The 12,098-nt window shown below is 45.8% G+C and overlaps 1 protein-coding gene across 4 annotated transcripts in view; it reads left to right on the top strand.

The window, feature by feature from the left end:
• Positions 1–11,723, top strand: part of Thoc5 (THO complex subunit 5) — a 33,595-nt gene extending 21,872 nt beyond the window's left edge. For all 4 annotated transcript variants that reach the window (XM_021257174.2, XM_021257175.2, XM_004843405.4 and 1 more), the window contains 8 exons: positions 2,181–2,282; positions 2,916–3,012; positions 3,594–3,708; positions 5,163–5,266; positions 5,406–5,493; positions 7,540–7,655; positions 8,577–8,767; positions 11,530–11,723. In XM_021257174.2, the coding sequence (XP_021112833.1) occupies positions 2,181–2,282; positions 2,916–3,012; positions 3,594–3,708; positions 5,163–5,266; positions 5,406–5,493; positions 7,540–7,655; positions 8,577–8,767; positions 11,530–11,593 (877 nt within the window). In that variant the 3' untranslated portion in view covers positions 11,594–11,723. The remainder of the gene's footprint in view (positions 1–2,180; positions 2,283–2,915; positions 3,013–3,593; positions 3,709–5,162; positions 5,267–5,405; positions 5,494–7,539; positions 7,656–8,576; positions 8,768–11,529) is intronic.
• The last annotated feature ends 375 nt before the right edge of the window (positions 11,724–12,098 follow it).

The raw sequence follows: 12,098 nt of genomic DNA, 5'->3' as shown, positions 1-12,098 counted from the left end.
TCATTTACTCTTGTTGTTGTTGCTGAGGACTGAATGGAGGGCCTCACATATGCTAGGCATAAGCTCTACCACTGAGCTACATCCTCAACTCCAACTCTATTTTTAATCATTTTCTATTTTTCTTTTCTAAGGTTTTTCTAAAGTTTAATCTCTTTCTTGCCATCAAAATTTTATAACATATTTGACTAATCCAATTGTTTTTTGTTTTGGTGTACATTTTTATGACTATAGTTGCCTGCTTTGTGTGCTTTTTTTCCTTTTTTTTTTTTTTTAAGTACTGGGGTTTGAACCCTGGGCCTTGCTCATGTTAAGCAGGTGTTCTACAGCTAGCTACATCCCCAGACCTTTTTAAATTTTAATTTGATACAGGGTTTCACAAAGTCATACTTGCAATCCTCCTGCCTCAGCCTCTTGAGCTGCTGGGGTTATAAGCATGTTCCACTACACCCAGCTTCGTTTTTTTTTTTTTTTCAGTGCTGGAGACAGAACTTAGGGCCTTGCTTACCAATGAGCCATACTTCAGCCTCAGATTTAAATTTTCATCAAGAAGGTTTGAGTCTTCCATCAAGTCTGTTGATTAAAAACCTTTGTCATGTGCAGTTTTTGCTGTTCTGTTTTATTTTAGTTGATTCAGTGTATTACTAATAGTTAATAAACACTGGCTAAAAGACTGAAAAACTTTATTTTCTAGCCACTCATCATGTGAGATAGCAAAGGGGGCAGCAGTAATCCATCAGGGACAGGGAGACTGAGACAGAGAACAGGAAGAGCTAGAAACTGCCACTGTTAGGTGTTACATTCCTGATGGCATGCTGGGGTAAAGTGTCCCTGTGACTCGGAGCAGCAGGGCCAATGTGTCTTGCCTGAGTTGCTTCTGATGCTATTCTTAGAAAGATGAAGGAGAACCCCATGTTGGTTCAGGAAAAGGGCCATGTTGTCCTTCGTGATAAAATTACTATATTATCTTCCACACCATCTCTTTTCTGTTTGTCACATTTAATTACAGACTGTGCCCTAGTCATCCCAGGTGGGTGGTGATGGCATCACTTTCTCTGCTTATAGCACTGGGTCACCTTTTCTCCAGTGCATGTGATAGTACCTTTTTCTGGGCGTACAAGGGAGGAGGCCTTTTTCTGTGATTATCATGAGATTTGATCAAAGAGAGGTAGAGCACCAAAGCTGTGTGCTTGTTCTTTCTGGGATGGAAAGGAGTTTGTTCTTGCTTCTATGAAAATCATAATTATTTCTAAAATTATAATAGAAATCATTACATTTTACTATAAATTTTTGTTCGAGGGAGAGAAGATAAAGAGAAATTGGATAACAGGAACCAAAATACAAAGGAGTAAGTTCTAATATTCTACAGCATAGTAGGATGACAGCTAATTATATTTTATAAAGAACTAGAAAATGCTGGACATGGTGCCATACGCCTATCTAACACTGTGAGAGGCTGAGGCAAGAAGATTGCAAGTTCAAGCCCAGCCTGGGCAATTTAGCACCTTAGCAAAACCCTGTCTCAAAACAGAAAATTTTAAAAGGCTAAGGGTATGGCTCAGTGCAAAGACTCTGGGCTCAGTCCCCAGTACTGAAGCCAAGCTAATGCTAACCCTAACCCCCCAAGAATTATGGTTAAAAGTAATTCTCTCTTTTGGTTTTTTTGGGGGGTTGGGGGTACTGGGGATCAAACTCGGGTCCTTGCACTTGTGAGGCAGGCGGCGGAACCACTGAGCTAAATCCCCGGCCCAGTTCTACTCTCTTTTGATCAGACAGTGAAAACCCTGGCTGCAGCACTTATTGGTAGCATGAATTTGGACAAGCTACATCTTTCAAAGCCTTGAGTTTGTCTCCTACAAAATGAGAATGATAATCCTCCCTATCTTGTGTGCTTGTGAGTCCAGTGACCTCAAACCCATAAAGTGCTCACCCCACAGGAAGCATTCAATAAAGTATGGCCTTGCTCATCAGTTGGTGGTTTCTCTCTTTTTTTTTTTTGGTACGTGGGATCAAACTTGGGACCTTGTGCTTGCGAGGCAGGCACCGGAACCACTGAGCTAAATCTCTGGCCCATGGCCTTGCTCATCAGTAAACAGAGGCGCTACCACCATCAAATGCCCAGGCCTATCTTCAGGCAAGATATTGGCCAGGATTCTCACTGCAGTCTCTTTTCGCTTTTGCAGGGACTTGCTCTCTCCTGACTCGGTGCTGAGCTGTTTGTATCCTGGCGATCATGGAAAAAAAACTCCAAATCCAGCCAATCAGTATCAGTTTGATAAAGTTGGGTGAGTCAGCAGTATTTGCTCCTCTCCCAGCCTCTCTGCTTCTGAATGTCTCTTGTCTGTGGCTCAAGTCCAAGCTGGAGATCTCTTAGGACCAGAGGACAGGCAGGACATAGGGCTGGGGGGTACATTTGTTTGGTTACAAGGTAAAGGGATCCCATAGAAAGGTGGAAAAAGGTTGAAGAAGGGTTGGGGAACATAAGTACAAGTGATCAGGTCTGAGAGGTGTAACTTAGTGAATACTTCCTTGGCATGCATCAGGTCCTGGGTTTTATCCCCAGCATCAGAAGAAAAAAAAAAAGCAAAAAAAGTAATATAATAAAAGTGTGTAACATTTTAATTCTCTTGAGGGTTAAAATTTGTAAAAAATATTTTATAAATTGATTGACAAATGAGATCAGTTTACTGCCTTTTTATTTGAGATTTTTTTGAGTTAAAGACTGCAAAGGGAAAGAGAAGAAAGTATCAGCTCAAGGGAGCTGATAAAATTAAGGGCCCTTTGCAGACAGCTTGGCTGTGAGCACAGTTAGGCCTGAGGGTCTGGCCTGTCTGCGAGGTATTGGAGGATAGGAGGGCTGTATCTGGGGACCACAGCAGAAATGATTTGTAAAATTATTTTATTGTCTTTTTCTGCAGCATTTTGACTTTGAGAGACTATGTAATTGACCTAGGTCATCCCTATTTGTGGGTACAGAAGCTGGGAGGCCTCCACTTCCCTAAAGAGCAACCCCAAGTAGGTACCCTGACCCTGTCTCCTCGGCTGAGGGGTTCTACCTTCTCTCCTATATAGATTCCAGAAAGACCTGTGGTAGCCTTTTGGGGCTTTGATCTTGATACCTTCCTTTGGGATTATAATCTATCCTCCATCCACTCAAGACACTAAAATGTCTGGGGTTATAAGTACTGAGTGCCGTTTGTCTTCTCCCTAACTCCCTAGGAACCAGCCTTCTAGACTAACTTCGGTCCTTGCTCTAGGTGTAGCATGGTTGCAGACTGGCTGCTCTTGATCATCAGATATACAGGGATGCTAAAAAAGAGGCATGAGTATATTCCAAGGGGCCAGGCACCTTAGCAGAAGCCTGCCTGCCATCAGGAGCTAGCCAAAGCTTTTTGAGAGCCCAGCAACTGGTGGTGTTCCTGCCAGGACTCAGTGTCTGGCCTGTCTTAGTGGGTAGACCCTGCCATTGTTAAAGGCACCCACCATGTTGTGTGGGTGGTCCGGGCCAGGCAGGCTGGCACATCCCAGGAGAGAGGCGGCACCTGGAGGAAAGGAGGGGGAGTTCTCAGATGTGTGCCTCTCACTGTCATTCACAGCATACGGTGATTGCTGACCACTCACTGAGTGCCAGCCACATGGAGACGACCATGAAGCTGCTGAAGACCAGGGTGCAGTCCCGTCTAGCCCTCCACAAACAGTTTGCGTCCCTGGGTAAGCTAATGTGGGGGTTTGGCCCTAACAGCCACTCAGTAACAGGGACGAAAACAACAGCCTTTCACTCAGAATTCTCAATTCCAAGGACAAACCAAGGAGACCTGGATTCTTGCCTTTACTGAGTAGGGGCATAGGCAGGGCCATTCAGGTAGATGTCTGAGCTCCCCCAAGAGCCACCATTGCTGTCCTAGCCCTCTCACAGGAGGCCCAAAGCCTTTAGTGGTACAAGTTCACAGACTGACCAGGGTGGCTCATTCTAGGTGTGTAAGTCACAGATATTGGTAAACATTGGTGTGCATCTGTGCATTACAGACAGGTGTTTAATGAGAGCCTAATTCATGCCAGGCTCCCAGTATAGCACAGGGGAAAGAACAGTGGAGTACCTGCCTTCAGAACGCTGCATTCAGCTCATCTGAATACAGCTGTACAGGAGACCACTCCCTCATCCCTCTCTCAGACCTGCTGAGCTGATTCTCCCACGGTGGGGCTGAACCCCCTATGTTTTCTCCGAAGCTCCCAGCTCATTCTGACCAGTTGCTGACCTTGATGGTAGCTACATGAGGCTTCTTTTAGTTTATTCATTCAGCAGATACTTGACAAGTGTTTACCATGTACAAGGCATTTGTAGGTTGGGGTGGAAGTGGGAGAGGTCAGATCTTTCTACTCTAAATGAGTCACTGTGAGGAAAGGCATTAGGTTTCCAGGAGGCTCCCCAACCCCTCAATCCCCGAACAAGTTTTCAGTTTCCACATGGATGTTGATCTCTCCAGGGCAGCATTGCTGGTCCTTGGGCCTTGCATCAGCATTGCTGAGTTTGTGTTGTCTCAAGGTTGGATAATTGTCATCTAATGGGACAGCCATTATTGTTGGCATATTTGTGTAACACCAGCAAGAATTTACCCTAGAGCAGTTCTCCAGCTCTCTCCTTTTGAGGAAATGACATAGAACATATCGGTCATTTCCTCTATCAAGGTCAGCTATGAAAACACAACCCTGGGCTGGGGATTTAGCTCAGTGGTTATGCTGTCTGCCTCACAAGTGCAAGGTCCTGAGTTCGATAAAAAACAAAAACAAAAACCAGTTCAGTTTCTTGCCTGTGAAAGCACAGCCCTCTTGGCTATTTGATCTGATCATAGTCACTGTTGCAGAGGCACTGACACTGATTCTGGCTGCAGGCCTTTTTGTTTTGCTGGCCATCATTTACATTAAAAATAAAGCACCATGAATGCTGATGCTGGGTTCTGGTTATAAGCCCATAGTTCTGGGTGAAGGTCAGGTTGACATGCCTATATTCCTGGCATGTGTTGACCTCAGTATCTCTTGAGTGCCAGGTGTACCTGGACAGATGGCAGGGCCACCTTTGCCCTCCAGAGAGCCTCAGGCAGATCCTAGTTACCCAGCTGTGGTACCTGATTACTACCTGTGACACCACCTGTCTCGCTTCATTTTAGAACACGGCATTGTGCCAATTACCAGTGACTGCCAATACCTCTTCCCTGCCAAGGTTGTCTCTCGCCTAGTGAAGTGGGTGACAATTGCCCATGAAGATTATATGGTAGGTGGAAATGACTGACAGGTCACTCTTGCTGTCCTGAGGACTATGTGATCATATCACCTTTCAGTCCTTCACCCCCACCAGAAGGACAGAGGATTGACTTGAGAAGCTTACTCTGTGTCTGTGGTGCCTGTTCTAGGAACTGCATTTCACCAAGGACATTGTGGAGGCAGGACTGGCTGGGGACACCAATCTCTACTACATGGCACTTATTGAAAGGGGCACAGGTAGGTAATTGCTCTCCTGATGACAGTGGTTCTAGTCAAGGGGAGCTGCTGAGAATCAAACATACCTGGCAGTTGCCCAAAAGTACCAAAAAATCTTGGAATCCTGCCACAGGGACTTAGCAAATAGTGATTGTGAGAGCTACACAAAAAACACATTCCTGTTTTTTCTCATTTCACTGTCACAACAATCTCTGGGGTAGTAATATCATTCCTATTTTATGGTTGAGGTTACAAACCCAGGCTGACCTGTGAGTCTGAGCTCTCCACCTTTTGCCTTATTGCTCTGTAGCATCAGATCTCCCTTCTTGCCACCATCACTGAAGGGCAGAGGTGTCACTCTTGGGCTGTAAACGACAGGGTCACAGGACCTCTCTCCCTCTTCTGCAGTCCCTGTACTCTCTTCAGAGACATTGAGACATTGAAAGCTGTGATTCCTCATACTTCTGGCATCTCACTCTGCCAGGGCTTCCTACTGGAGCTACTCAGATGCTATGCTTGGGCTGTTGTGCTGTTGTCTCACCCCAGGCTCATTAGGCCTGGCACTGCCCCCAGGATATCACCCCCAGGCTCATTGCTGTAGATGGCCAAGTAGAGGAGGTTGTCTGTAGTACTGTATTATTTCATTTTCAGATGCTATAACAACATTCCTAAGGCTGGGTACTCTATATAAAGTAAAGAAAAGATATTTATTTAGCTTTGGGTGAAAGTCATGTTAGAAGCTGAAAGTCCATTATCAGGTGTCCCCATCTGTTTGGTGTCTGATGAGGGCTTCATAGTGAATGGTATCAAAATCGTAGGATCATGTATGAAAGAGATCACATGGTGAGACAGGAAGCCAGAGAGATTCAGGATCCAGGCTTGATTTTTTGGGGGGGGTGGGTACCGGGGATCAAACTCAGGACCTTGCGCTAAATCCCCGGCCCTGCATCTGTTTAATGATGTGGAAGTTTTTGTCAGAACCTGTTTGCACGTCTGTGAATGGATATAAGGAGAATTATACCCATCTCATAGAATCATTGTTAGGGTGAGATACAATGTGCTTAGGGGATTTAGCATAGAACCTGAAGTATAGTAAGGAATCAGTAAATATTGGCTATTAAGAATTTCAAGGGCTGGGGATTTAGCTCAGTGGCAGCGCCCCCGCCATGCAAACGCAAGGTCCTGAGTTTGATCCCCAAAACCAAAAAAAAAAAAAAAAAAAAGAATTTCACGCTGGGCAGGGAGGCACACACCTGTCATACCAGCTACTCAAAAGGCTGAGGCAGGGCCAGGCATGGTGGCACATGCCAGTAGTCCTGGCACACAGAAGGCTGAGGCAGAAGGATTGGCACAAGTTCAAGGCCAGCCTGGGTTACAAAGTGAGTTTAAGTCCATCTTGAACTACATAGCAAGACCCTGTCTCAAAAAGAAGTCTTAAGGCCGGAGGATTGCAAGTTCAAGGCCCTCCTGGGCAGTTTAGCAAGACCATGTCTCAAAAAGGACTGAGGCAAAAATAAATAAATAAATAAAAAATAAAAAATAAAAAAGGACTGAGGGAAAGGTGCTCAGTGGAAGAGCACCCTTACATTCAATCCCCATCACCACAAAAATAACTCTCCCCCAAAAAACCAGAATTTCACATAATAAAATGTATAAATATAAAGGGACTGGAGAATATGTATTTGATGTAACTGCAGATAATTATAGCATCAATATTTCAAAAGAAAAACAGTAAGCTTTTACATGGAAAATTTCTTAAACCCTGGCAAATAAGGAAATGGCAAACTTAAACCAGCAAATTAAACTTGTGTACAGCCCAAGGTGGACCAGATACCAAAAAGCGCATGCCTTTGTGGCACAAGAGATAGAAGGTCCTTGGAGAGACCAGAGTTACCAGACCTCACATTCTACAACCTGGCTGTTCTATTTAGGAGATTGTAGAATCATTCATACCATGTGTACTCTGCAGCACAGGGATTAGTAAATATCTGAGCTGGCCTCAGATCCAGTGGGGAGGCTGGCAAGCTGGGTGACAGGCTGATTTTTTTCCTCCCCCTATCTTCCCAGCAAAACTCCAGGCTGCTGTGGTGGTGAACCCTGGCTACTCCTCCATACCACCCATTTTCCAGCTCTGCCTAAATTGGAAAGGAGAGAAGACCAACAGCAACGATGACAACATTCGGGTAAGGCCCACAGTGGGGTGACAGGAGGAACAGGGATAGCCCCCTGGAAAGGTGAGTAGAGGCAGAACCTGCTACTGCTGAAGACATGGGCATTCCTGGGACAGAGGGGCTAGCCAGATTCAGAGAATCTGGGGCCTACATGGTATAGTAGAGACAGGTGCCCAAACTGCAACCCAAAAACCCACTTATTTATCACAAAGTGCCAACAGTGCAATTCAACCAGAATACTGAGGTTTTAGCTTAGAAAAAAACAACATGCCCATGCTGGGCACGACTTGGCTCGCATGCTGACAGAGAGGGCTTTGTGACATGCATTCCATAGGTTCGCCACCACTGGTCTAGACCCATCTCACCTGCTCACCTACCTTGGCTCCCACAGGTTTCTCCATTTATAAAATAGTTGCCTTGAAAAGTCTTGGGCTTCTGTGAAGACATGAATAAACTCAGAAGCATTCTAGAGACTAGAATGAGATGACAATGAGATAGCTGCATCTATTACTTATGTTCATGCCTGTTGATGTGGTTTGGTAGCAGCCTTCTGGCTGTAGAGTTTTGTTTTGAAGACAGAGTTTCACTATGCAGTTCAGACTGGCCTCGAACTCATGGCAATCCTCCTGCCTCAGCCTCCTGAGTGCTGGGACTACAGATATGCACCACTGAGCTTGGCATAGAGCATTTTTAACCCTAGCACCTTCTGGCTTGGGACTTGAGAGTCTTTCTCTACACACCCATCTCTGGTTGTGGGTGTTTGAAGCAGGGAAAGTTACGTGTCAGAATCAGGAAGACTCCATTGTGTTGAGGGATGGGAGCCCCCCATCAAGACAGTCCGCCTCTTATGGTGCCCTCGGGCACATCTGGGGACAAAAGCCTGCCCGATATGGTCAGAAGAGAGCTGAGGCACTGGCTTTCCCACCTGTGCAGGCCATGGAGAGCGAGGTCAATGTGTGTTACAAGGAGCTGTGCGGCCCCCGGCCTAGCCACCAGCTCTTGACCAACCAGCTGCAGCGGCTGTGCGTGCTCCTAGATGTCTACCTGGAGACTGAGAGCCATGATGACAGTGTGGAGGGGCCCAAGGAATTTCCCCAGGAGAAGATGTGTTTGCGGCTTTTCAGGTAAGAGGAGGCTGGGGCTCTGGTGACTTCTTACGGGGACTGGGGCAGAGATCAGAGCCCTGCAGGATATTAGGTCTCAGTGTGCAGGGCCAAGTGAAGAGAGCATGTGCTTTTGCAGGTACATTTGTCTCTATTCACAACAGAAATTTAAATCCTGCTACTGGATTTCCTGGGGACCTTGGTCCCTCCTTCTGAAGCTTCCTCTGCAGTTTTGTTCTGGTCTTCACAAACACTGTCTGGAAAGGGCCGCCCAACCAAGTCAGCAGTGTCAGGCCATAAACGGAGAAGATCTGGCTGAACTCTTAGTACTTTCTCAGTACTCTTTCAACAATAGAGTTTGTTTGGTCTTAATTATCAAATAAGGGTTTTAAACTAGTACCTCCCCACAGTCCCCAGGAGTCAACTGTAGTCAGTGAGACCCTTGGCTATGGGCAGTCAGACATACAGAAGGAAGAGCTCCCAAGGAAGACAGTGAGTGCAGTGACCACAGAAGAGTCACTTAGGCTAGGTGGTGGAAAAAGAACCTCCTGGTTCATGATGAATCAGACATACATATAAAGTTTCCAGTTGATTTGGACACAAGAGTATGCCACCAGGACATGACAACTTGGTGTTTAGGGCGTCTGGTCTCACGGCACTTTTGGCTCCTTTTTCTTTCTCTTTGGTACTGGGTCATTTCTTTCTCTTTTATCCCCTAACTCATGTTCTGGTCTTTCAAAACTGTAGAGTTCTCTACTCACACCTCTCTTTCCTTTTGGAGGAAGGGGTTGGGGAGGAGTGGTGTTTGGACCATGATCTCTTTCTTTTTTTTTTTTTTTTTTGGTACTGGGGTTCGAACTTGGGTCCTTGCGCTTGCAAGGCAAGCGGCGGAACCACTGAGCTAAATCCTGGTCTGACCGTAGTCTCTTTCTAAGTTGGGACATTCCCCTTGTCCCTATCATCTGAATGTGCCTTCTTTTCCACTCTCTTTGTTCTCAGCCAGTCCCAGCATTCTTCCACCTAATTTGGCACCTCCACTTATCTGGTTCATTGTGTTGTCTGATAATAAACAACTCCAGTCCCTGAGGCTGCAGGGAAACAGAGTTGGTGGCTGGACACTGGCGCCTTCTAGGACTTGTTTTCCCTATTGCGTCTGTGTGAGACCTCACCTCTTCCCGCCCTCCCAGTCCACTATAGCACATTTCCAGGGTGGGAGCTCCCCCATGGCCTGTGCTTATTTCCTCTTCTCAAATGCTTCGCAAAAACCCTGTTTCCTGAGGTGCTAAGCTCCTCTGATCAGAAGGTGCTCCTTTGATGATTCAGATCCAGTTAACTCCATAACTGCTGGACTGGAGTTGTGAAGCTTTTGGCCTGGAGTCCAGCCCACCACAGGAATTGGGATTGGTATTGGGCCAAAGGGCCGGGATGTAGAGTGCTGATGTGAGCAGCCAGAGACCCCTGGCTGGGGACCCCAGACTGAGGCTTTTCCATCAGTACTATGCCTAGATGTTGCCCTTGGTGACAGTGTCCTTCTAGTGTTAGGTGGCATATGACATCATGGATATGAGCAAGGCCTTTGGGGCCAGAAAGAGGACCCAAGAGGTTTCAGTTCCAGCTCCTGTCTATGTGACAAGAGTCTAGCCCCTCTGAGCTTCAGTTTCCTCATCTGTAAAACAACACCTATATCACATCATTGAGAAGATGACATTCAGTGAGCCAGAGTGTGTAAAGTGCCAAGCAGCATAGTGTAGGCCGAGTAAGCCCTTGGTCACAGATGGTAGAATAAAAACCTGTCTCCCCACTTCACAGTCCCTATCTCATTTGCACATACTCATACATGCACACACGCTCACACACATGCACAGAGACACATGCATGCACACATACACATACTGTCCCTTAAAACCAAGACCCAGGGAGTCACTTTCTGGTTACCATTGGATGTCAATTAGACAGTCATGGGTGGCATCCCTTTCCTATGGAGTGGTGCAGAAGAGGCCTTTTATGAAATTTGCTTGAGAACCCAGAATTACAGCTGCAGCACCTAAGCTTCACTGTGTCAAGAGTCTAGACACAGATCGGACCCTTTCCAGCTATGCCTCTCAGCCTTCCTGTGGCAAACAGGCTTTGGCATCAGACCTGTTTCTGGATTTTGGCTCTTCTCTTTCCTGGCCCTGTGGTGTTGGGCAGACATTGCACTTCCCTGAGCCTGTGTCTGCATCTATAAAATGATAGAAATGGCACCTACCAGGTAGTAAGTATAAACCCACCGCTCTTGGTAGACAGTGCAGATTCTTTTCAGTCTCAGACTCCTGCCTGGAAGAGGGATTTTAAAATTTCTTCTTTTCCTTTTTTTTTTTTTCTCGTACTGGGTCTCGAACTCGGGACCTTCCGCTTGCAGAGCAGGCAGTGCCACCACTGAGCTAAATCCCCAGTTCTTCCTTTACTTTTTTTTAAATTACAGAAATAAAGTGTGTTTGTTGTTAAACATATAAACAGCAATAATCTAAAATCTAGGGTGCCTGAACCCTGTCCCCAAAGTATCCACTGTCAGGCCCCTTCCAGGTTTGTGTTCACACATCTGCAAGCACAGAGTGACATTTTTACTAAGATAGTGTCACACCTTAGTCTACTTTCCTCACAATGTCCTGTGTCATCTAACTTTGCCTTTTTTTTTTTTATTCCAACAGCTGCATGGCATTCCTTGTGTGAATGAACTGTAATTTATTTTATCCGTTCAGAGGACATGATATTAACTGCTCTCCCTTTTCCTTTTTCTCTAGGGGTCCAAGTAGGATGAAGCCATTTAAATATAACCATCCTCAGGGATTCTTCAGCCATCGCTGACCTCCTACTCAGCCAGTTGCTTCTCCCAAGATCCTGCCCTGAGTACTGGGCTTCTGCTTTCTGCTTTGTTCACATGTGGCTCTTAATAGTCTCCAAAAACACTAGCCAATAAAAGTGTCACTTGACCAAATGGCCTTTGTCTGTGGCTTCTTGAGGAGATAGCTTTGCAGTTTGGAAGAGCAAATGGGAGCCACCTCACAGTGTGAAAAAACATTTGTGGATAGGCTTTGTAAAGTGGCCAAGAAAGCAGTGTGCAAAGAAAATCTGATTCTGCAGAGAGATGCCACCCTCTTGCCCACACACACCTTACTTGTTTTTGTTTGGGGAATGAGGTAGTCCTTAGTCTCTTGGTATTTATTATTTTAGGTCTCTGCTATTAAGTTGCAAGAGAAGCCAAAGTCAACGAGCCAATTTTCCTCCTTCTCTGCTCTTTCCATTAGTCTTGTCATTGTTCCTGATGACCAGGTTCTTTTTGCTCATTGGATGTTTTAAACATCTGACAGTA

This window comes from Heterocephalus glaber, unplaced genomic scaffold (assembly GCF_053883595.1).
Source record: "Heterocephalus glaber isolate CG9 unplaced genomic scaffold, H.glaber_assembly_v1.0 deba00001687, whole genome shotgun sequence".
NCBI lineage: Eukaryota > Metazoa > Chordata > Mammalia > Rodentia > Bathyergidae > Heterocephalus > Heterocephalus glaber.
Note: the sequence above shows the minus strand (reverse complement) of the source record. Positions and strands in the feature narration are given on the sequence as shown.